The following is a 26,176-nucleotide window of genomic DNA, read 5'->3' as shown; positions in this document are numbered from 1 at the left end:
AGAGAGAGAGAGAGAGAGAGAGAGAGAGAGAGAGAGAGAGAGAGAGAGAGAGAGAGACGCTGCTGTCTGTGCCAGAAGTTTCCATCAACCATCCAGAAGATCTCAACACAGACTGAAGGTTTACTCTCATTTTACATTCACACACATCCAGTATATTACCTTCATTTAGTCCTAAAAATGATTTAAAATCAAGATGGAGATGCATTGTGTGTTTGCAAAATCACGTGTCACTCTTAATGATTATACTTGCAGATTTACAGTCGGCAAAACAATCTGTCAATGTAATTCTGACCTCATTTCTGCTCTGGACAAAACCTCCTTCAAATCATACAACACAAACAAGCAATGCTATTGCTCAAAAGGTCCATAAGCAGTGTAATTCGTTGATATTTTAGCTTTGAAAAGGATGTTTTTTTATGAGTGAGAATATGAGAAAGGGTGTAGTAGCTGTAGTGTGATCAGACTGTTTGTTATGTAGTGACAGTTGTGTTTTTATTTCACATTCTCACACTAATGACTGATAATCTGATCCAACTGTTGACTTCTGCAGTTCTTCAGCGAGCGTGTTGTTCATTAAGACCGCTGGCGTCCTGCTGGAACATCATATGGTGTCAGTTAATTCACATTCTGACCTTCTACAGGTCATCAGTCCAGTCTCATCCCAGTTCTGGTGATGGGAACACTGGTTTCTCATCACATCTACACACAGATGATGATGATGATGATGATGATGATGAATGTACCCGTTTACTTCTGTTGTACCTATGCAAGAGAATACCGCCATTAATGGGTTATCGGCGTTCTTCAAAATATCTTCCTTTGTGTTTCTGAGGAAGAAAGAAAGTCATGCATGTTTGAAGTGACATGAGGATGAAGAAATAAAGCGATCTCTACTGAAGGCTGACTATGAAGTGAACTTCGACTCTTGAAGCTGTAGGCTGTCCAGCAGTCATTGGCCGTTGAGAGTAAAATGATGTTTGACTTTTGTGGGCGCCGTTTCATCAGATTGCGATGTCAGCTGCGTCGCACACCCAACTTCTGCTGTCAACACGCCATCTCCTGCGTTCAGGGTCTTTGATACACGTTGAGCTGTATTTTAATGCAGGTTACCCTTCGGTGTTTTAAACGTATAGCCATAATTCTCATCTGTATGATGAAGTGTTCTCTGCTAAATACATGTGATATAAATGTGATGTTTTGCAATGACTAACTGATCTTCTATTAGTTTGGCTACTTCGTGTTTTAACCTTATTCCTGCATCCAACATTTCAGAATGACCAGAAAGACATTCATTCGTATAGTCTTCATAGAATTATTCAGACTATACACTTAAGGAAAGTCACATTTTAGATGCAAGAAAGTCAGTAAATCCATCAGTTTAAATGTGCTTTCATCATGATTTCCACCTGCTGTCGTTGCTCGTGATGACCTCTGATGACTGACGTCTCGTCTTGTGTTTATGGAGGAAAAGAAGAACAACATGAGGGTGAGTTTCAATTCTTCCTTTTTTTGTTTTTAAAAGCGTGAAAGCGATCTGTTTTCTCTCTCTCTCTCCACCCACCTTAATTCCTTCTCTTATCTGTTTGTTCCACTCTCTGATCGCTCTGCTGGATGTGTGTTCAAGTGAGAGGACATTCCGCGTCTTTCAGTGACGTGTGACTATTAAAAGAAAGAAAAACAACAAACAAAGCTTCAGTGGTTATTTATTGATATGGTGTGTTGTCTATTATCTTTTATTATTTGGAGATCTCTGCATGTGAACTTCCTTTGGTTCTGTAGAGAAGATGTGGACCATCTGTAGCTCTTCAGTTCATCTGGAGACGCTTCAGAAATAACTCTCCTGTCGTAAGTATACGATAGATAACCAGCGCTCTGTCGTTTCTTATTCAACATAAAGAGAAAAGGCAAGTATCATGTGAACGTATACGCTATACGCAGTACTGTATCACATCAATGATATTTAACGTTCATCTTCACACGTTTTTAAAATATATGATTGAATGTATACTTGAATGATGTGGCAATAAATGTAGATAGTTTAAATCTATGGGTCTCATTACAATCTCAATTACTCATTAAAACAAATGTAAAGGACAACAATGTCTTGTGTAACTTTTTGTAAAAGAGCTCAAAATGCATAATAACTTGCACTGGCGTGGACTTGCCCGTCAGGAACAGAAATGCAAGTGAATAAACAAAGAGCTTGTGTTTTGGTTGTTTTGTAAAACTGCTAATAAAAGAAGCAATGCCGTTCTCACCTTCCAAGATATTTTTAACTCTTTCCTTCTGCAGGACCCCCCAAAATCCCACTGGTGTTTACTGAGCCGCTGAGCAACAACTGCAGCCCTCACCAGACATTCAGAGGTGATCTTCACAATATCCCACTTTACAATCACAACATCTACATCTACTGAACAGAGAGTCTGGTTTTGTATTTTGGGGTTCTGTCCTAAACGTAGAATCCTGGGTGGGCGAAAATGGTGAACCTACAGTTTTTTATCAACTTTTTTGAGTCCGAAATTAACCTAAAATAAATCTATATTGAGAAACTGTTTACTTTATTTTTTATGTGAAATTAGTCGGCTCAACTTACCGTTTTAAATCTTGACTAGTGTTGAATTGCTGTAATATATAAAAGTGTTTTTGTTGTTATTTTGATGACTTGCATTAATATAAAAACATATTTATGACTTACTGATGACAACTAGCCCCGGTCTCCAGATCCACTGCTCTGACACACACACTCACACGCACACACACACACGCACGCACACACACACACACACACACACACACACACACACAGAGTGTTAAAGAGTTCATTTGTTGAATGTATATTTATAGTACCGAATGGTGCGGTGAGGAGGCAGGTCTACAGCAGCACTTTAATGCTTAAAATAGCTTTAAAATAGCTGTTGGGTTCTAAAAGACCTGTTACAGTTTTTCCTCTCAGAACAAAATCACGAAAACAGTGTTAACAAAAATAATTGCACTTCTCTTATACTTGAACTGTTTGCGATGTTAGTTGTAGTGAGCAGCAGACGAGTATGTGAAATCACTGGTTCTGTCTCTGAGAGCCCCTCCTCACATGAGCTTCACTGCACACACAAGACAATCCTTCTGTTGAGCTGACATTCTGCGCGTTTACTTCATTTCTGACAGCAGGAGAGTGCGGTGAAGTGTGTTTACACTTGAATCAGATGATCTGTGTGTGAAAACTGATGGAAGCGACACAGTTTTAAAGAAATGAAGACTCGAAATCAAATCAACGCAAAGGTGAGGAAACTTTCATGAAACATGTAAAGAAGCTCATAATGTTTTAACTCGAACGGTGTTGTTTGTGATGTTCATTTTGTTGTGTCTCATTTTCCAGTTTGTTGATTTAATGCATGTTTGAGTCGATTTTCAAACTTAAGCGCTTGTTCAAAAAAACTCAAAACGAAATAACTCCTTAAATAATTTGAAACGTAACAAATATGAATTTCATCAGGATGTTGTTTCATTCGTTAAGCATTTAGGATTGTACAATTTCTTTCATATTGCTCACGGAGTTTTTAATCTTTTCGGCACGTGCATGAGTTATGTGCACGCGCTTATATACAGTGGCCATCACGAGCTCTACATTCATCGTGCGTGCGCGCGTGTGTTTCAGTGACAGAGTTCATGACAGCTGATAACAACATGGCCATCACGAGCTCGTCATCCACCGGGCTGCTGATGCTGATGTTGCTCGTGACTTTACCGTACTCTAGAGGCGCGTGTCCGCGCCCGTGCGCCTGTTACGCTCCCGCTGAAGTTCACTGCACGTTCCGCTCGCTCGTCGCCGTGCCCGCGGGCATCTCCACCGGAGTTCAGCGCATTAATCTGGGGTGAGTTACACACGTGCACCTCTGCTGTAACCGTACAAGACACAAAGCACACATCTCTTTTAAAACATTAGATTGGAATGTTTGATTTTATAAGAGAAATTAATCCGTAGATTTATCAAAACTATGAAGTTAAACACGTGTAAGAATGGGATATTAATAATGTCCAGCATGTGTGTAGATCACAGCTCCGAACTCTCTGTTTATTCTCTAAATGTGCTGGACACCTGTTCACTGTTTCCTTTAGTTAGCCACAAGAAACATTAGACAAATGCAACTATTATACATAAAAACACCATTTCTGCAGTATACTGTATATTTGGCTATGGATTAGTGTCATTTTATGCATTCGATCAAATGGTTTACAATGACTGCTGAAGAAATGAATCATGATGAAAGTATGTTTTGTAACAAAGTATTTGCCCTTTAACAGGTTTAACACTATAAATCACATCACCAACGTGTCATTTCATGGCCTCAGACATCTGGAGCTCCTCATGATGCATGGAAATAATGTGCAGAACATTCCAGATGGTGCATTTCAGGATCTTGCGTCTTTACAGGTGAGGTGACTCATTTAATAATTCAGAGCAGAGAGAAGAGACTGATTATGATTCTGAAAAATAAAACTGTGAGTGTTTACAGAGGCTACACGTCATTATTGAACTGCACACATGTGTTTCTGCAGATTTTAAAAATGAGTTACAACAAGTTGAGAATCATCACTGGCCACACCTTCTCCAGTTTGACGTCACTCGTCCGACTCCATCTGGACCACAACCGCGTAGAGTTCATCCACCCAGACGCTTTCCACGGGATGACATCACTTCGCCTGCTTCATCTGGAGGGCAATCATCTGCAGAAGCTTCATCCTGCCACCTTCAGCACATTCTCTGTGTTCCAGCACTTTCCCGTCTCCACGCTGAAGCATCTGTACGTGTCTGAGAATCTCCTGAAGACGCTGCCCAGAGAGATGCTGGAGAACATGCCTCAGCTGGAGAACATCTTCATGTCCGGGAACCCGTGGAGCTGTGACTGCACCATGAGCTGGCTGCAGAACTGGAGAACGTCCGGTATGTTCATCACGTCATCACCACGTGCTTCACGTGTCTAATTTTATATTTTCATACTACAGTAGCATAAGACAAACTTCATCCTATAACGTCTGTCATGTCTTTGTGTCTTCTCTCTGGAGTGGTGAAATGTAAAAAGGACAGGTCGTTTGCTGACAGTCGGCTGTGTCCCCGCTGCTCGTCTCCTAAACACCTGAAGGGAAAACAGATGTCAGATGTTAAAGAATTCATCTGCTCAGGACCGACCATCACCTCTTCGGAAAATCACATCACGCATGAGGAGAACAACAGTGAGCTTCTGCCCATCGACAGGATCAAAGCGCCTTTTGGAAACCTCTCTCTGGTTTTATCGGATGAACACGGGAACAAAGCGCATCTGTTCTGTCACATACTTGAACCCAGAGACTCCACTAAAATCAGCTGGAACTACACCAGATCCTGGCAGATCGCTGCAAACCTGACTCTGTTTTTCGACGTGGAATGTTCTGTGAACAGAGAAAACTATGAAAGCTTATGGAGGCTGCTGGCTTACTACAGTGAAGTCGCTGTACATCTGAGAAGAGAGATCATGTTGACCAAACACCCCGAGGTGAGCTACAGATACAGACAAGACATCGAGAAAGACGCCTTCTATTACACCGGTGTGAGGGCCGAGGTCTTAACTCGACCGGCGTGGCTCATGCAGTCCTTTATAAACGTGAAATTGAACAGACATTATTCTTCATCCAAGAGCGTGCGACTCATTCTTAACACTTATGTGTCCACCGTCGCAGATCAGGAGATGATCAGACAGCAGAAGAGATCCTGGGTCATGATCCAACAAAACAACAAAACACAAACAATCTTCAGTTCTCTTGTAGGTGGGATGATTGAAATGAAGTGTGTTGTGCACAGCTCTGAGGACGCTGCTGTGATTCTCTGGATGTTACCCGACGGTTCGAGGATCAGAGCAGCGTCTAGCACACATCATAACAGAGTGACTGTCTCTAACACCGGAACGCTTCACATTAAATCTGTCGAACACGCCAACGCTGGAGTGTATTACTGCATCGCTGAAGTCACGGGAGATATGGATATTCTGCCTTTCCGCTTGGCGGTGGTGGACTCGTCCACACCTCTTCAGGGAGAAGACATCGGAAGTGCTTTAACCAGATTTGTCGGTGAGTCATCCACTTTGTCGTGTCTTTCTGTAGCCGCACCGGACGCTGTGGTGGACTGGATCTTTCCAGATGGCAGTATATTGAATTCAGAGTCAAACTCATCCAGAGCTTCAATCTACTCTAACGGGACTTTACTCATTCCGTATAGTCAGCTTAACAACAATGGATATCACAAATGTGTCATCATGAACCAACACGGTGCGGATGTGATGGCTACTAAACTCACGGTTTTGAGAAGGAAAGGAGCTCAGCCGCTTCGAGCGTATCCCAGCAGGCCTCAGTCTGCCGCCGGTGTGTCCACTAAAGTAAAAGCGTTTGTGGAGGATGTGGAAGAGGCGTCTGGAGATGATGTCAACACTCATGAGCGAATAATACCCAACAGAATCTTCATTAATCGCAGGAAGGGTCAGGGTTCATTTGGCCACGGCAGACGCAGACGACCCTTCACGAAAAACATGCGTGGAGAGATAAATAAAACCGCTCATGCCAAAAACAATATGGATCCACAGAAGTGGGCTGACATTTTGGCCAAAATCCGTGAGAAAAACACCCGAAAAAATCCATCAGTTTACAAAACACCGGTGAAAAGTGTACAGAGAGGGAATGAAGAACATCCAGCACAGACTGATAATACAGAAGGTTCATCTCCAGATGATTCTGCTCAACATGCTCATAACACACAAACAGCTACTGAGGAAGAAAATAAAAACATCACTCACACATCAGAGGTCAACACCATCACAGATCCTCAATCTGTTTCTAATGATGTCATCACAAAGGAGAGACATGTGGGCACCATAAGGGATGAAAAGACAGAAAATAAACAAATATACTCAGGGCCTGTCATCCAACCTCAATCTGAACCGGACAATAAACTTTCCTTGTCTAAGACTATCATCAGAACTTCACTGTCTAACCCTTCGAACAGCAGCATTGTTGAGAAAGCAAGAAATCAACTGAGCTCAAGACGACGATATGGAAGCAGGCGGAGAATGCCGTTTAGAAGACCGTTCTCGAAACTCCTGACAAACGAACCACAGTCAACAACTGCAGGAGTTCACAAGAGTTCAACCGTCACAATGAACACAGATCAGATCACACAAGACAGAGACACATCTGTCTATCCAACCACTGGAGACACTGACCACATCTATCCCACAATAATCCCACCTGAATCTGTCTATCCAACCCTTAAAACTACTGCCCACAACAACCCCACAATCCCACCTGAAGACACATCTGTCTATCTGTCCTCTAGAGACACTGACCACATCTACTCAACAGGAGACACATCTATCCACTCTAACACTTACATCTATCCCACAATCTCAACTGGATCCGTGAATCCAACCTCTGGAGAAACTGCCAACAGTTACGCTACAATCCCACCTGAAGGCACAACTATCCATCCAACCCCTAGATCCACTGCTCACGTCTATCCCACAATCTCCACAGGATCTGTGAATCCAACCCCTGGAGCTACTGTGCACAATAACCCCACCATCCCTCCCCAAAACACATCTATCCATCCAACCCTTAAAACTTCCCCCACAATCCCAGCAGGGGACACATTTGTCTATCCAACTTCTGAAAAAACAGACCACGATGACACCATTATCCCACCTGAATCTGTCTATGTGACCCCTAAAACTACTGCCCGCAACAACCCCACAATCCCACTTGAAGACACATCTGTCCGTCCAGCGTTTGGAGAAACTGTAAACGAATATCCCACAAACCCAAGTAGAGACAAATCGACCTATCCATCCCCTAAAACAACTTCTCACATCTATCCCACAATTCCGCCTGAATCGGTCTATCTGACCCCTAAAACTACATCCCACAACAACCCCACAATCCCACCTGAAGACACATCTGTCCGTCCAGCCTTTGGAGAAACTGACCACATATACCCTACAGACCCATCTGAAGACAAATCTGTTCATCCGACCCCTAAAACTACTGCCCACATCTATCCCCCAATCCCACCTGAATCTGTCTATCCATCCACTGGAGAAACTGACCACAAACATCCCACAATCCCAACAGGAGACGCATTTGTCTACCCAACCTCTGGAAAATCTGCCCACACTCACCCCAAAACTACTGCCTACAGTTATCCCACAATCCCAACTGTCCATCAAACCACTGAAGCAACAGTCAACACACCAGAAAACAAACACATGACTGTTTTACAGGAGAAAGAGGATGAAGATATTGCAGGAGAGAATGTGGAGTACATAACATCCATAAATGTAGATCCAACATCAACACCTGTTGCTGGACACCTGATCTCACCGACATCAGCTTTACAGACAGATAACAGTGAGACGGATACAGCAGAAGACAGCTTTTCACCTGAATCACATTCTGATCTTCGACCAGAGAACGATGCATTGAAAAGAGGAAGTGTTGCTTCTAAAGAAGAATCTGTTCAGTTCACTTCAGTTCCACCACCAGCTGACAGGTTTCAAGAAGAATCCATTCAAAATCAAGTGCCTTTACCATTAACAACAGAGACGCCAACAAAACCTGTCATCTCTGCAGGGAGACCTCACAGTGAAAACAACGAGATTATCTTCTTCAGGTCCGTTTCTACTGCTGAGAAACCTTTGATTGTTCCAGCAGCGACCATCACCTCCATCACCACCAAACCCATTACAACAACAACCACCAGCACCAAAACACCTGCTGTCCACACAACACCCGACCAAACCCTACATCAGAACAGAATCCCGTTTTACACCAGAAACCCTGGAACAAATCACATAGACGCCAGGAAACATGGAAGAGTTCCCATCACAAAAAACAGAGATCATTACACTGAGAGTAGAAATGCATCTGGAGATCCTTCATCTGTACATATAAAAAACACCCAAACTACATCAACCGCTGGATCAGACCATTCCACAACATCCTCAAACATCGCACAGTCTTATCAGACAGCAGGAGTGAACAGGAAGTGGAGTGAAACAACCCCTGTTGTACAGATGAGACCCAGAATAACTCCAGGTAAACTTCATACAGTCACTGTTAATGCTGGATCACGTGTACAGATCTCCTGTGATGCTGACGGAGAACCCAAACCTCACCTGAGCTGGACCAAAATCTCCACAGGTAACACACATGACATCACACCTCATGCGCTCAAATAAACATAATGCATTGAATAAGAACTGAATCTTCTTAGTGTTTTTGCTTTCCAGTACACACATCTGAGGAATGAAACAACAAATTGAGCTTTTTCGAAATTAAGTTTGCTTTAAAAAGAAAGATCTCTCCCAATGGGGTTAATTCAAAGGGAAAAGAAGATTCTTTTTCCTATTCCACTGGCAGATACAGTATGTTTTCCTGTTTTCAGAACAAACGTAATTTCAAATGTTTATTTATTTGTACTGGAAAACACAACAACAGTACGAAAAATAATTGTTTACAGTTTTCTTAATGTTTTTAATACAATGAAAACACAAAAGGAAAATACTTTGACTCACGAGTAATCCCAATATGTCAGTGTGATATTTCTTCAAGTGATTTATTTATTATTAATGTTATATGTTTGATAAAGAATCTGCTCATTCTGCTGGTTGATTATCACATATTGTTTCAATTTAATTGTCATTTCCTGTGATTTATGTTGACGTTCTTAAGGCATGAAGCAGTTGTGTCTGTGTGTGGTTTTTCATATCAAATAGTTATTTAAAAATGCACAACAAATGACATGAATGAGTATGACATTGACTGTTTGGAGTTAAGAAAGAATTTCAATAAACATGGGCCACTCTTTGAAAGTCATGTCAATGTGAAAGAAGTATCTCAGTGTATCTGAGGATTGACAGTCTGCTTTTTAAAACTCTCTCTTTCTCTCTCAGGAGCTGTTATGTCAGCAAACACCAGAATCCAGCGGTTTGAGGTTCAGTCGAATGGAACATTGATCATTCAGAACGTTCAGCTTCAGGACCGTGGTCAGTATGTCTGTCTGGCTGGTAATGTCTATGGTTCTGATAAGATGACTGTGACTCTGGTGGTGTCGGCTCAGGTGCCCAGAGTGACACTTCCACGTCATCGAGATCTGAGGGTCTGTCTGGGAAACAGCGCTCTTATGGAATGCCAGGCACAAGGTCTGCCCTCTCCCAACATTAGTTGGGTTCTTCCGGACCGTTCTGTGGTTCGTACTGTTAGTGAATCAGACGGGATGGGAAAGAAGATTGTGCTGTTTGCTAACGGGACTCTTGCCATCAAACGCACCAGTTACCTGGACAGAGGGGTTTATAAATGCATCGCGAGTAACGCCGCCGGGGCGGACATGCTGACGGTGAGGCTTCAGATTGCAGCGTTGCCTCCGATGATCCATCAACAGCGCAGAGAAAACCAAACGGTCCCGGACGGACAGGACGTGTTCAGTCACTGCACTTCTGAGGGCTCTCCGAGTCCATCCGTCCGCTGGGTGACGTTCAGCGGAACACAGATTCGTCCGTCACAGTTCATCAATGGAAACCTGTTTGTTTTCCCCAACGGGACGCTGTATATTCGTAAAGCCACAGAAAAGGATTCTGGGAATTATGAATGTGTGGCTATGAATTCTGTTGGTGTGGCTTCGAGGAGTGTGAATGTGCAGGTAAAGAGAAACTCATCGCTGGTTAAAATCATCTCCAGCTCTTCACAGAATACAGACGTTCAGTACGGAGGACAGTTGAGTTTACACTGTACTGCCACTCGACAACCCCATCCCAGAATCATCTGGAGAACACCCTCCAAAAAACTACTCCACGCTCATTACAGGTACAGACAACTACACTGTCTGTCTGTCTGTCTGTCTGTCTGTCTGGCTCAATTTTAATAGTTCAATGTTTGTGTCATTTATTGGCATGATTTTATTGTATTGCCAAAGCATTTTGGATTGCGTACAAAATAGATTTAGATAAAAAAACATGCAAAAGAAAGTAAAACAGTGAGATATTGAAATATATAAAAGCATAAGTACAAATACAGTTTAAACAAAGATTTACAAAAAACGAGCAAAATACAACATTTAGTAATTTAGTCACTTTAAGTAACAGAAAAAAGTAATACACCCGCAAACAACACATTTCTTAGTATTTTTATCTTGTTTTCAGTACAAATATCTACAAATTCTTAAATCAAGATACATTTTTTCAGGAGCAAAATGAAGATATTAAGTCTGGTTTTCTGAAATAAAATAAAAAATTGAGCATAAAACAAGCAAAAAAGGAAAAGGAAATTATGTTTTACCTCTATATTAATTACAGAATTCAAGTTTATTTTTCTTAACCCGATGGTGGATGTTTTTTGCTTGTTTTAAGGATAAACTCACTTAATCACTTGGGCCGCATTTACACCGCATGTATCAAGTGACCCAATTCCGATTTTTTCCTCCAATGTGGCACAGATCGGATATGACCCATGACCGTGTAAGCAGGAAAAAAGCACATGGATTCCGATATTTTCCGATCGGTTTCAGGCCTCAATCATATGTGGAAATAAATCTGATATGAATCGGATACGTGCAGTTGCGTCTGCCATGTAAGCAGACCGATTGGATATTCACCCGTCATTGTGTTGTGCATCATTAATTCCTTTCAAACAGAGCGATGATCCCGGGAATTTTTATACAATTGCCAGGAAACAAGAGCTAAGCGATTTTGTCAATTATTCGAAAACTAAAAAAACTATTGGAAGGCTCTATTTAGCTTAATCATGCATGAATGAACTAGACGAGACGAGAGAATAGCGCTGTCTGCTTAAATGCAGTTTTAAAGTTTGAAATGAATAAAAATTCAAATTCATCACAATATCAAAAATTATCATCACAAAAATACAAATCGCTTTAATAAACTTGATCGCTCAGCAGCCTTTAAAACAATGATCTGTTCCACGCAACGGAGAAGCTCGGGCAGACACCCGCTTTACTTTTCACAGGCTTCACTTGACCGAGCATTTACTGATTTATTCCTCAACAAAAACATTATAAACAACATGAACATTATGATGATACACCGAAGTATCTATGTTGTCTTTGTAATATTAAATGCAGTCTGCTTTATTAAGCGGTTCTTCGTTCAAAAAAATCTAAATGATAAAAAACTTTCTCAGACTTTAAAAAACATTAAGGATTGAGTCATTTTTGAGTTCACATTTTTTTGTACATCATTTAAATGAAAAATGTGCCTTTTATATTCCAGTTGCAAAAATACCAGCTCATTTTACTTTAAGACTCCGTTATCATTTGTATTGAGGCTCTGTAAATTTTCATTTGACAGTTCATGTCAAATGTTTCATCAATATTCTCTCTCTCTCTCTCCACCTCTCTCTGATTTCAGCTCTGATGGAAGGATGAAGGTGTTCAGTAATGGTTCTCTCATCATCAGTCCAGTGACGGAGAAGGATGCTGGCGACTATCTCTGTTTGGCCAGAAATAAAATGGGTGATGATTATTTGCTGGTGACGGTGAACGTGTTGATGAAAGCTGCTAAAATCCAACACAAGCTACTAAACAACCACAAAGTGTCATACGGAGGTGAGCTGAAGGTGGACTGCATCGCTTCAGGTCTTCCTGACCCGGAGATCGCGTGGAGTCTTCCAGATGGCACCATGATCAACAGCGTCCTGCCGTCAGATCACAGCGCCGTTCGCAATAAGAGATACGTGGTGTTTGACAATGGCACCCTCTACTTCAATCAGGTGGGCATGAGAGAGGAGGGAGACTACACCTGCTACGCTCAGAACCACATGGGTAAAGATGAGATGAAGGTTCACATCCAGGTGTTGGCGGACGCACCGGTGATCCAAAACAACACTTATCATGTGTTGAGAGTTCATCACGGAGAGACGGCCGTCGTCCACTGCAGCGCTAAAGGAATACCAGCTCCCACCATCACATGGACGTCCCCGACTCATCGCGTCATATCACCGGTGTCAAACAAACACCAGATCACCAGTGATGGCACGCTGCACATTCACAAGATCCAGAAACTTGACACGGGAAATTATACGTGTTTAGCGAGAAACATCGTGGGAACAGACAGGAAAGTCGTTCATGTTGAAGTTCTTGCGGACGTTCCTGTTATTAACGGATTCAAGGAGAGTTCAGGAATCATCAGGAGAACGGCTGTGACAGATCGTCGTGTTCTTTTAGACTGTAGAACAGAAGGAAAGCCTGTTCCTCAGATCACATGGGTGCTGCCCAACAACATCACCCTTCCTGTGCCGTACTACAGCTGGAGAATCACCATCCATCACAATGGCACTCTAGACATCCGCTCGCTGAGGATGACCGATTCTGGTGTGTTCCTCTGCATGGCCCGGAACGAAGGAGGAGAAGCTAAACTTCAGATCCACCTCCATGTGACTGATAATATTGAAAAGCCACGGTTAAGAGATCTGCCCATGGAGCACATGCCTCTGACCGATGGAGCATCAGTGACTCTCAGCTGTTCTGTCGACGGTCGGCCCGCACCAGACATCACCTGGACTCTACCCAACGGCACATCTCTCCTCAGAGGAACCGCTGCTTCCCGCTTTCATCATAAACTGGATGGATCTTTGTTCATCAGAGAAGCTTCAGTTTCAGATGCGGGCCGGTATCGCTGTGTGGGGCGTAACAGTGCAGGACATGTGCAACGGACAGTCACGTTAGAGTCCGGCAGAAGACCGGATATATTTAACAAGTACAGTTCTCTGGTCAGCATTATTAATGGTGAGAATTTACAGCTGAACTGTCAATCCAACGGGGATCCAGAACCCAAACTCACGTGGACACGACCTGACGGAGTCATTCTGACCCGACCGCAGCAAACGGGCCGTTACTCTGTTCTGAAGAACGGAACCCTGAGCGTCCAGAGAGCGTCTGTCTATGACAGAGGAATATACGTCTGTCAGACTGCAAATCAACACGGATCATCCAGTCTGACAGTTTCTGTCATCGTCATCGCGTATCCTCCGCGCATCACCAGCGGCCCGCCGGCCGTCACGTACGCCAGGAGCGGCGTCGCGCTTCAGCTTCAGTGTTTAGCTCTGGCCACACCTAAAGCGGAGGTGATCTGGGAGACCCCCGATGGCATTCAGTTGAAAGTGGGCGTCCAGACGCGTCTCTACGGGAATAAATACCTCCACCCGCAGGGTTCACTGACCATTCAGAGCCCTTCAAAAAAAGACAATGGGTTATATAAGTGCAGCGCTAAAAATGTGGTGGGTAGTGACAGCAGATCAACATACGTGTATGTGTTTTAATGAGCGTACAGACACGCTTGGAGAACTGTCGGAGAATCGTCAGCCGCCACTAGCATGTTTACGCACAAAATATAAACAATGCAAGAAAGTGGTTTTACACCCTCTCGCTTTACAGATCTTAAAGGGATAGTTCACACAAAAATCTAATTTGTGTCATTCTTTTACTCACCCACATGACGTTCTACACATTTTAAGACCTCATCGCGTCTTTGGAACAGAAATAAAAATATTTTTGATCACATCCGAGAGCTTTCCAGGCCTCCTCAGGGTAATTCTCTCTGTCAAGGTCCAGAAATGCACTGAAGACATGGTTTGAATTTGTATGAGTGCTGCGCTGTGCATTCTGGAATAAGGATAAGTGTTTGTTGACAGTTTGCACTGGCATGGCAGCTCGCGGACAAACTTGCAGTTGTGAGGAGATGCGCAGCCTCGTAGAAGTTTGGTCTGATGACCAGATTACATCCCAACTTTCGAAAACTCACAAGAAAGCTCAATATTTTCATTGTTTAGCAAACAACTCAGGGAAAGGGGGTTTAATAGATCTGTGGAACAGTGCTGGGTTAAGGTAAAGAAACTCCGTCAGCAGTACATCCAAGTGCGGGATGTACAAGTTCCCCTGGTACGAGGACCTCGATAATATACTTGGGACAAAACCGGACGTTGACCCGGTGGATGTTGTTGAGATGGCCATCGCCGCTAACAATGATGCGAATGATGCTAGCACAGTTGACGAGAGTACTTTACGTGCACAAAAGAAACCAAAATAATGACTTTAAATGATGTTTTATTAACAAGGTTCGGGAGGAGCACGTGCAGATAATTAACTCGGCTGGCTTTGGATAAACAATCACAGCAATCATCCTAACAGCCTATAAGTAGCCAAGCCACCTCACCTCCTTTCTCTCGGACGTTTCACAGCATCCCGACTCCACACCACGAGGCCGTTTTTACCTCAGCACGATCCGGGTCCGGGCACACACCAAGCCCGGGGCCCTCTCCCGAGTCAAGGGGCAGGTGCTCCGAGTTCGAGGAGGATTACTGAGCTCAGAGCCCTCGCCCTGGGACAGCATGCCAAACACGCATACTATCCGTCCCAGCTGCTAGGTGACCTCGTGAATCAAAATATTGTTCTCTTCCCTGTCAGTCTACGGCGCGCGTTCACAAGAGCACCACGACGCATGTGCTTGAATGCTGCATGTCGCATGCGTTGGGGCACAACCTGGATGCGCATGCATCGTGGTGGTCTTGTGAACGCGCGTCGTAGACTCGTTTCAATTGAACCACTGTGATCAGATGGACCATCTTAATGATGTCTTTAGTACTTTTCTGGACCTTGACTGAGAGAATTACCATAATGTGTATGAGGAGGCCTGGAAATGGATGTCATCAAAAAGAACTTTATTTGTGTTTGAAGATGCAGGGAGGTCTTAAAACGTCATGTGGGTGAGTAAAAACATGACAACGTTTCGATTTTTGGGTGAACTAGCCCTTTAAGATTGGTTTAGAAGTTGGTTTGTAGACTTGCTTTCCATCCATGGAACCTCTCATACAACGACTCAAAGATAAAACCATGGCTTTAAGATTATTAGATCTTGAATTCACTCTCAGTTTCTTTGGATAAAAGTCAAATGTAGATGTTAACAGTCACGTTGTGTATTAAAATGATATCGTAGTGTGAGAGAGAGAGAGATTCTCTGGTCATGTAAAGCTGTGAGTGTTTCTAACAGCAGCATGTGTGTGCGTGCGTGAGTATGGCCTTGTTTTTATATCCCGGTGTGGGGACCTAAACCTGAATACACACCAACTCGTGGGGATGCAAAAAAGCTTATAAATCGTACAAAACAATATTTTTTAAAAATCTAAAAATGTTTTCTATGATCTTGAGGTTTAGGGGATGAAGTATACAGTTTGTACAGTATAAAAATCATTACGCCTTTGGACTGTCCCCACAGAGATAACAAACCAGACGTGTGCGTGCGTGTTTTATCTGTAAATTGATCATATGTCTGGAAGTGAAATGATTTCTCACTGGTACATTATACTGAATAAAATTATATTTTTAAATGGTAATTCTCACTTCTTTGTTTGCTGATCCCAGTTCAGTGGAATATATTATTCATTTCTACACGAAACAAACACGCAGTGTCTCGTCAGATCTTCAGTTTCAAACAGAGACAGACGAGACTGAAGCGTCTGTGGTGAGACATGATGTCATTGAGAGGTGAGAGTCGTGTCTTTTACATGAACAGGTTTTCTTCATGTGTTTTTATTATTTAGGACAAACTAACCTTTTACTTTTTCATAAAAGTATGAAAAGATAACCGCTCACAGAACCTTGATTTTAAATTTGTTTCCCAGAATGCACTGCTCTTGACATGTAATGACTGACTGTGACACGAGCGTAACTGATGCGAGGTGATCTTGACTCTTCAGTGTTGTGTTTATTCGTGTGTGTGTCAGTAGACTGATCAAACACACACCAGATATCTGAAATCATTTCTGCAGAACACACAGTGAATGTCAAGAGATTTAAAGATGTTTCAGAGCTGGACACTCGTATAGTTTCTATACGATCTGAGAGAGAGAGTCAACGTTAAAAAGCAGCTGGACTTCAGTATTCTCTCTCACACACACGGCTGTTTCACACGTGTCGGATGATGTGTTGTTGTGTTTCCTGTGTGTTTGTCATGCGTCAGGTGCTTTATTCTTCGTCTTCATCACTCAGGTCAGATCAGATGTACAGTATCATGTGTGATGTTGTCTGCTGGACTGTTTGTTTCGTTGAAACACAGATGAGTTAACTGATTCCTTCTGTTTCAAATGATCATTGTTTAAGAAATCAAATGAAGATTATGTCATTGTTTTCTTTCAGCATCCGGCTGCTTAGAGAAATGACGACAAAGACATCTTTGAAACAACTTCTTCATTACCCATCTACAGGTTTGAACGACACATGAAGAGTTTGTCTCCAAAATGAGAGCACCAAGTTTTTTAGCCTATAATGTTATCATGTCATTATTGTGTTTTTTTGTGTTAGTTAACTGTATTTTTTGAGTTATTATGGCTTAAATCAAAACAAACCAACTGCAGTTTGATGGATATTAATATGAATGCACAATAAAAAAAACATGATTTTTGAAAAATCTTAAAAACTGAGTTATCTCAGTTTGGAAATAAACTCTTCAGTATTTGTGTAGGAAAGATTTGTTCTTGAAAGACTCATTTGAATCGGTGATGGAGATGAAGATATTCTGATCAAACTCATCGTTGATTTCCTCCACACCGAAGTGAGATTTCCTTCAAACACACTGAATGATTTTTAAACATGATTTGATCTGGACAGTAATGAAAAGAAAAGACAGTTTGTTCACTTTGACCGAGTTGGTTTTTACGTGTGCTTGGATTTGTATGGTCTTCTCAAACATCTGGAGTTTTATGTTAAGCAGAAAGAAATAAAACATCATTCTAAACCTCATGCAGTCATGTGCTAGCTTTGTGAAGATTTCCTTTCACTATATTTTCCACAGAATCAAATAAACTCTGATGTGTTGAACTTTGATGAAGATGAGACGTGTGAAGACTTGATGACACGAGGGTGACAGGGCTCTAGACTAACTTTTTGCACTGGTTGCACTGGTGCGCCTAACGTTTTTTCTTAGGTCCACCAGCACAAAAGTTAGGTGCACCCAAATTTTCAACCACGTCGCATTTAACACCGCAGTTTTACAAGTTCATTTCTTTTTAAATCGCTGTCCATATAGGCAAAATTGACTTGTAAATGATTAACTAACAATCTGGTCAACATAAAGTTCTTTATTTGAAGCACAATTCTACAAGAAAGGTTACTTACTGAAAAAGTGTTGGTGCTTAAAGTGCTTCACTGAACTGAAACTTAAACTTAAAACATCTCAAGATAAATGGACCAGGGCTTGACATAACCTGGGAGGTTGATGGCTCCGTGTCAGAGCATTGCTTATGATTTTCGGACGGATCAGGCCTTAACTTAACATTATTCACGAAACAGTTGTCAATCGTTCTGTTCATCTTCTCTCATCATCTCATTGCCATGCTCACTTCCACTTACTTTTGGCCGTATGTATATGACATGATTTTAAAAAAATGATCGATAGTAGAGGTATCACTAAAAATATTGCGATAGTTACATGTATCAATATTTTTGCACAGCCCTAGAATGTAGTAAAGGAGATTATTACATAAAATGGGACCTGCTACAGAAAATGCTCTATCACCACGGCCCTTTAACCGTCTTCTGGGGACTATGAGTAAGAGATGCTCTTCTGATCTTAAACTGCACGAGGGGCTATAAGGGAGAAGAAGGGTTGACAAATAATTGGGAGCTTGGTGGTTTATGGATTTATACACAAAGTAAAAGGATTTTAAATTCAATTCTGTATTCAATATGAAGATCTCTTAGAAGAGGGGTCACATGAGAGGATTATTTGCAACCTTTCAGAAATGGAGCTATGGCGTTTTGAACTATTTGTAAACGGGAGAGTAGTGATTTTGAGATACCATAATAAAGTGATTTGCAATAATCTAGTCTCGTAGTGATGAAAGCCGTTTCTGGAGAGAGGTATGGTTTGCTTTTAGCTAATAATCGAAGTTGAAAGAAACTGGTACCAATTGCATAACTGGTACTGTATGTTTTTCAAACTTTAGGGAGTTATCAAACACCACCCCCGCAGCAAAATCGCCAGTGTTAAAAAGGGTCAAATTAACTCTCACAGTGTTTATATAATCCACACTTTGAGAGTGTGGAACACCGTGAGTGTTAATTTGACCTTTTTTAACACTGGCGATTTCATGAGGAGAAACAAAAAGGTTGAAGTTCACCAAGCTGAGCAGCATCTTTTCCAAGAGTTGCAGTGGGATCAAAAACAATAAAAATGATGACCTCTGTTTTGTCTGAATTCAAGCAGAGAACATTTTTTGTTTAACCTCTTTCAAACACTCAAACATGGAATGTAAAGCAGTTTGGTTTGTTCGAGCAACTGGTAGATATATTTGTGTGTCGTCTGTGTAGCAATGCAATGATACCCCATATTTACGAAAAATGGAACCCAGAGGGAGCGCATGTATAAAGAAAACAAGGCTGGAGATAATACTGACCCCTGAGGTCACTATGATACACTGTTAAATCTAATTCACACGCGTGCTGTATCACCATCACATTTACAACTTCTCACACATGAAACCTCAGCCTTCAAATGTAGCTTGAGTAAGAACGTTTGGGCGGGTGCCGGTGGACACAGACACACACGCACATGAACGCACACACAGACACACACACGCAGAAACACACACACACAAACAGACAGACAGAAGCTCTTCTTTCAGGCAGATTATTTGACTGAATTCTTGTGTTTCTGTATACAGAGTGAGTCTTTGTGGGTTTGGTTGTTGGTGTTTAACATTCACACAGAAGCTTAAAAACAACGTGGATGAAGTTGTAATTGTTCTCTAGAAAGAATAATGTTGATGAAATGATTGCAGTAAATCTTCACTCTGGTTGAAACAAACTGAAGATTTCTTTGAGATGCTCGTGTGCCGCGCCAATAACAAGCATTTCCTGGCGTGAACTCTTATTTACCTCATGTTTGCCAACGAGAGGCGGATGAATTGTGCCGTTTCTCACTGTGTGGAAATAACAGTTCGCACAGAATAAATCAATCAGAGCTCAACGGGTCTCATGTGCAGATGAAGCTGTAGAGATGCTGAGCATTTCAGTGCAGAATGTGTCCCTTCATCACACTCGTGTGAAGCGTCTCTCCGGATGGACTTCACTGATCACAAGAGTCCAAACACTCGCTCATGAGGATTTGTGTTGTGTGTGTTCACATTCAAGGTTTCGCGTGTCTTTCTATTGCTCACAGTGTCTCACAGATTGTCTCGCAGTAGCAGATGTGTGAGCAGACATGAGACGGTGAACTCTTTCTTCAGAGTGTCTCGCATCACGGTTACAGACTCCTGGTGTTTCAGAGACAGTCATCCGAACACGTGTTATTGAACTTTACTGTGTCAAAAAGATGGCAGATACAGAATTGACACTTATTTATACCAACAACAGAGAATAAAGTTGAGTGGTTTTATAGACGCGCTGTTAGCTGCTGAAATCATGTCTGAAGGATTTTTCTCTGGAGATTTCCAGCTTAATGCCATCAAATCTTTAAGATATAAGTCGTAAATAAAGCAGATATTCACCAGCACATCTGTGTGATTCACTTTTCTTACATAAGACAAAATATTCATTTACATTTGATTGTTTCAAACTCACCTGTTTAAAAATAAATTGTTGGCGAAATAGAAATATATGATATATAGACTCAAGCATGATCTGTCATGTGACCACATAAATCTTTTAGTGTTTAACAGAAAACAGGTTCAGGACAGCATGATGATGATGGATGAGGAAATGATTCGTCTCACGATTTCTTTAAAGCGTTAAAATGGCCCACATGCAGATATTGAGATTTGCCCATAAATTGTCTGTGAAAGTTTCAGGAGTATCTGATGGGCAGTTAACTGAAATGTTGATTGAATCCAGTCATAGATCTTCCATTATAACATTTAGCCAAAAACACCATCAACTGTATGGAAGTGATTTTCACTGTCAGATTTACACAGAAATGGAGTTTCAAACAGATGTTTAGTTAATGGGAAAAAAGTCTCGTAAACGGGGAATTCTTCAGATGTTCATTTAAAGAGAAGAGCCAGAACGTGTCTCATTTCACAATCTTTGAGAAATTCTGTTAAAAGAAATTTGACTTGTGTTTCAGTTGAAGCTTGAAAATGACATCGCGTAAAAAGATCAAGTTGTCGTGTGAGTTGTTGGTTTATTATATCTCAGACGTGTTGTGACGTTTCTCTCTTCAAAAGTTCATGGAAAACAGATTGAACTGCAGTGTCATCAAACAGCTGCTGTGTTTCATTCATTTCTCATTATTGAAATTACTTTGCGAACTCAAATCTTCTGTCTCCGCAGACACAAGATCAAGAGATTTTTCTTTCGCCCACAGATTTGAACAACTCATTCAAAACGATTTGTATTTTTTATTCACGTAGCCACACCTGACATCTCACAGTAGATGTGCAAATCACATACATTTTCTTCATGGAAAAGAGGATTTTAGGAGCGGTGGGACAGAATGAGCCCTCACCTGTCTACCTTGTGTTCTCTAGACTGATGGTGACCCTTAAGGATGAAAGAGGGTTGAATCAATCATACTCATGACAGGAAACTGTACTGCACTCAAACACAGCTGGAGATGTTTTCAACAGCGCTGTGTGCCGCTCACACATCTTTCACATTTCCTCATGTGCAAACCACAATCACAAACGTTTAAAACGGTACTATACTACAGTATATTGTTGTCACGGGACCTCATGGCACACATGTTGAATGACATTCATGAAGTGCTCTCAGAAATTGAACAGCAGAAGAGGAATATGTTCATGTTATTTGAAGCAGTTTGTTTTGTTCATGTTGCTGAAGGGACAGAAATGAATCCAAACTTATTAACTTCATCCAACAGATCTGATACCCAGTAAACATTCAACTTAAATCAGTGTAATATCATTTATAATAGCCTCTATGAAAAACCTCTGCCAGCCTAAATGTTTTATTTCAGATAAAACATGACTTCAATAAAAATCATCCAAAGACAGTCGCACAGTGAAGACATGAGGATGTTTTTAGAGGAAGTGCGCCCTCCTGTGGCTCTCTCTGTACATTACACATCTTCAGTAAACCTATCTTCCATTACTGAGTTTAAAAAATCATTTCATGTAGATTGATTTCATAAAGAGCATATTCTGAGCATATATATATATATAGACATTTTAATCATAAATGAAGATGCTTTTATTTCTATGTATTTAGAGGTAATATACATAAAAACATCAACCCGACCAGTGATGCGAGTTCGGGCCGTGAGATCAGACGGGTCTAACCGATGACAGATGAGGGGAGTGTCTTTATTTTTGGAATTTCATTTGGTGCTAATAGTTTCATGAAGACATCTTGTGCAGGAAGCTGAAGGAGTAATGCTGGAACTTCATCTAAACTCTTCTTCCTTCATTTCAGAGTCAGGGAATAAGACGTGAGCACATTACGCTGCGGTGTGATCCTCTGAACACGAGCAGAACGGGAAGGTTCCACAGCACGGCTGCAGCCACGGCTTCCACAGAACGTGTGCCCACGTCAGCTGATTCTCCACCGGCGTCAGAGTGCCGCGGTGCTCCTTCACGGCTCGCTCCACTCTCATCAGAACCTCAGAGAAGCGCGCTTCCGTCTCGCGCGTGAGACGACGGCTCTCTGACGGATCCCTGCTCAGATCGAACATCAGAGGAGGATCGTGATACGTCAGGTGGTCCCCGTGACAGAAGCAGATCTTTGTGTCGTAACATCCAATCGCTCCCGGAGGAGAAAACTTTGGTGTGAAGAAATGAACTTTGAAGACGGAATCACCTGAGAAGGTCACAGAATGCTGTTTAATGTGATTAAATGTGTTGTGTTGTGTTGTGTTGTGTTGTGTTGTGTTGTGTTGTGTTGTGTTGTGTTGTGTTGTGTTGTACTCACTGTTGGTGGGGTGCCAGCGTACAGCGTTCAGATACATGCCGCAGTAATGAAACATGAACTCGTGCAGGGAGCGCTCCGTCCGTCCCTCCAGCAGAGGCATCAGATCGTGACCGTCCAGGATTCTGAAGAGGTGAGACATCAGCACGTGTTTCCTCATTCACATGGATGTGTGTTGTGTTGTGTTGTGTTGTGTTGTTGTACCTGTCGCCAGGCAGATCTCCTCCAGCCAGCTTCACTAGGGTGGGATACACATCCATCAGACTCGTGGGCTCTGAGATCTCTTTCCCAGCTGAGAGACGTCCGGGCCAGCGGAATATTCCAGGAACTCGGATGCCTCCCTCCCAGCCTCCCATAGCTTTACCACCTGCACCGACATGAACTCAACTTCTGATTCATTTACACTTTATTCTACATGAATGATTCTCGCGGACATTCTGCTGTTTTCAATGATGAATCAATGACGTCTTGGATGTGTAAGTGTTGCAATATAAATGACGGCAATCCTTTTTTTCATTCAATCGTTTTAATATTTATTGATTTATTTTTCTTTCAGTGTTTGTCGTACATTTATCAGTGTGGCACTTTTTACATGTGAAGTATTTCTACACTAGACCTGCACACCACACAAAATATCCTATAATCCTAATAATTCAACGTGACAGATCTTATCGTGTTCAGGAGATTCTGTCTCGCATACAGTGGCCAATAAACAGAGATAAGGAGTTCAGACATCACAGAGAATCGGGTGCTCCTGTTAATCTTTACCTAACTAGAGATGAAACCGATATGAGGCGTTCACATCAAACACACTTGTGTGATATCAGAGGATTATGTGATATGAGGTGATGTGTGATCAGCTAATCAGACATTTATATCTTTTAAGGTCATGACATTCAGTTTTGCTTTTGTGTGTCTGTGAGTCAAACCTCGATAAACTCCGTTCCATCCTCCTTTCTGACCCTGTTCATCTGAGTCCTCGATGTGACCGCCGTGATCTGATGTGAAGTACATCATGGTTTTATTAGTCAGATCCAACCTTTCAACGGCCTTCATCATCCGACCTATCAAAACACACCACATCACGAGTCACGTGACTCAAACATGTCCCCTTACCAGTCATTAAAAACACATCTTCCTCCTCAGACATTAATGTGAAGTGTTGTTTAGGTGATGCAGCTTTACTGTCTGTACATGAAACAAGTTAAGTTTCAGAATGAGGTCTGTTTTCCAAATGAAACACGGGTTTCTTGAACAGGCGTTCTCATTCTTTAAATGACGGATGGATGAAGAAGAGACATTCAGCATCACACGAGACTCTCTTACCAACCATCCCGTCCACTTCTTCGACATTATCACCGTACAGGCCGTGTTTGCTCTTTCCAGCGAAGTCCTCAGACACAAAGAGAGGCGTGTGCACGTGTGACAGCGACAGGAAGAGAAGAAACGGCCGGTGTCTGTTTCTAAACATCGAGAAACACTCACATCACTCGCGTGTGTCTGTGTGTGTGTGTGTGTGTGTGCGTGCGTGCGTGCGTGTGTGTGTGTGTGTGTGTGTGTGTGCGTGCGAGAAAACAATGATAGAACAAGAGAGTGATGTGTCCAAACAGGTCTGATTGTTTCTGCATTAGCACACGGCCGTGATGAAGAAGTACGTATGCAAATGAAGTTTCACCTTTCCACGAAGCGCTCGGCTTCACTCATCAGACGTTCGTTTAATGTCCGGAGGTTCATGGGCTGCTCGACCACCTCGCCGTCTCTCATGACGATGCAGTTCCAGATGCGCAGGTGTTGAAAGGGCAGGTACCACAGCAGAAAGACCGTCAGAGAGAGAACGGCCAGAGACAGCAGGAGTCGGACGCTGACCTCCATCAGACCCACACATCGCAGCGCACACAGCGTGACAAACGCCAGCGTCACCAGCGCACACATCTGACGCAGTTGAGTCTGAACGTCAGACAGTATGTCTGTGTCCTCACCGGGCTCACAGTCGTTGAAGTTTGTGAAAGGAAGGCCGTAGAAGAAGTGGAAGCCGTGATTGTTGGGATGATGACAGTGGTCCTCTCTGCTCTCACAGTTCACACCTAAATGCCATTTACCTGCAGACGCCCCAAACAAACACAACGACAGATGAATTTCATTCCTCAAGCATGTGAAGAATCTGTCAGGATGACACAAGCACACACTAAACACGATTCAATGTTGAAAATATCTAAGCAAACGAATACAAGCAGAGCTTTTCTCCGAACTGACTGTGCTGTATTGCATTCAAATGTCAATAACTTTGATGTTTTGTTATCGAATGCAATGACGGGTCAATTTTTCAAAATTGAGATTCATACATCATGAATAAATAAGCTTTTCATAGATGTACGGTTTGTTAAGATAGGACGACATACAAGTGTTTAAAACTCTGGAATCTGAGGGGGAAACAAATCTAAATGCTGAAAAAATGTCCTTTGAAGTTGTCCAAATGAAGTCCTTGGCAATTTACAAAAGATCTTCATGGAACATGATCTTAATTTAATATCCAAACTTTCTTTGCCATAAAAGAAAAATCGATCATTTTGACCCAATGTTGTTTGAGCTATTGCCAAAGAAATTCCCGTGCTACTCATGACTGGTTTTGTGCTCCAGGGTCACAAATGCGTTCTGAAGTGGATGAGAATGGGATGTTTGACAGGATTGGACATGTAAATGTGTCTTACCCACGATTCCAGTGGCGTAGCCCTGTTTCTGAAGGAGTTTAGCGAAGGTGGTCTCATTGGGCGGCAGCCCCCCTGATCCTCCAAGAAACAGGATCACCTGCACCCTGCCAGTGCTTCCCAAACCTGTGACGTCAAACACCACACACATCATCACTGAAAACATGAGCTCCTGCATGAACATGGCCGTGTGGACTCTCGCTCTAGTCATGAGTATCAGTGTGATGTCTGACCGGAGCGCAGGGCGTATCGGCCCGTCATGAAGGCACTTCTGCTGGGGGTGCAGAGAGGTGCGGCTGATATGTGCTGCGTCAGCGTCACTCCATCTGCGGCCAGTCGGTCGATGTTCGGTGTTCTGAACACAAATCAAAACAACTTAAATATGGTTTTTCTTTTACACACACCGTCAGATGTTGAAGATTTGGACCGACGTGATGATGGTGAGTGAGTGAGTGAGTGAGTGAGTGAGTGAGTGAGAGAGAGAGAGAGAGAGAGAGAGAGAGAGAGAGAGAGAGAGAGAGAGAGAGAG

General features: G+C 42.3%; 2 protein-coding genes across 2 annotated transcripts in view; one reads left to right on the top strand and one right to left on the bottom strand.

Annotated features, from left to right (window-relative positions):
• Nucleotides 1-1,472: 1,472 nt before the first annotated feature.
• On the top strand, nucleotides 1,473-16,407 carry mxra5b (matrix-remodelling associated 5b). The gene is made up of 8 exons (XM_057336852.1): nucleotides 1,473-2,364; nucleotides 3,163-3,276; nucleotides 3,653-3,869; nucleotides 4,300-4,429; nucleotides 4,555-4,939; nucleotides 5,062-9,216; nucleotides 9,969-10,878; nucleotides 12,438-16,407. Exons 3-8 carry the CDS (start codon nucleotides 3,664-3,666, stop codon nucleotides 14,344-14,346), a joined length of 7,695 nt encoding a protein of 2,564 aa, XP_057192835.1. The 5' UTR covers nucleotides 1,473-2,364; nucleotides 3,163-3,276; nucleotides 3,653-3,663; the 3' UTR covers nucleotides 14,347-16,407.
• Nucleotides 16,408-21,393: 4,986 nt separating this feature from the next.
• arsh (arylsulfatase H) overlaps nucleotides 21,394-26,176 on the bottom strand; it is a 17,766-nt gene continuing 12,983 nt past the window's right edge. Inside the window, exons 6-13 of the mRNA XM_057335346.1 lie at nucleotides 25,881-26,002; nucleotides 25,651-25,773; nucleotides 24,618-25,041; nucleotides 24,269-24,405; nucleotides 23,872-24,006; nucleotides 23,147-23,309; nucleotides 22,946-23,067; nucleotides 21,394-22,834 (exon numbers count right to left, since the gene is read on the bottom strand). Of these exons, the coding sequence (XP_057191329.1) occupies nucleotides 22,476-22,834; nucleotides 22,946-23,067; nucleotides 23,147-23,309; nucleotides 23,872-24,006; nucleotides 24,269-24,405; nucleotides 24,618-25,041; nucleotides 25,651-25,773; nucleotides 25,881-26,002 (1,585 nt within the window). The 3' untranslated portion in view covers nucleotides 21,394-22,475. The remainder of the gene's footprint in view (nucleotides 22,835-22,945; nucleotides 23,068-23,146; nucleotides 23,310-23,871; nucleotides 24,007-24,268; nucleotides 24,406-24,617; nucleotides 25,042-25,650; nucleotides 25,774-25,880; nucleotides 26,003-26,176) is intronic.

Source organism: Triplophysa rosa, linkage group LG6 (assembly GCF_024868665.1).
Source record: "Triplophysa rosa linkage group LG6, Trosa_1v2, whole genome shotgun sequence".
Taxonomy (NCBI): Eukaryota; Metazoa; Chordata; class Actinopteri; order Cypriniformes; family Nemacheilidae; genus Triplophysa; species Triplophysa rosa.
This window is presented reverse-complemented; position numbering and strand designations above follow the sequence as displayed.

Bases quoted from the DNA above. Each gene is read 5' to 3' on its own strand.
- mxra5b (XM_057336852.1), top strand. From the start codon at position 3,664: ATGACAGCTGATAACAACATGGCCATCACGAGCTCGTCATCCACCGGG. The intron at 4,940-5,061 runs GTATGTTCATCA...TTCTCTCTGGAG, and splicing joins GCAGAACTGGAGAACGTCCG to TGGTGAAATGTAAAAAGGAC. The intron at 9,217-9,968 runs GTAACACACATG...TTTCTCTCTCAG, and splicing joins CTGGACCAAAATCTCCACAG to GAGCTGTTATGTCAGCAAAC.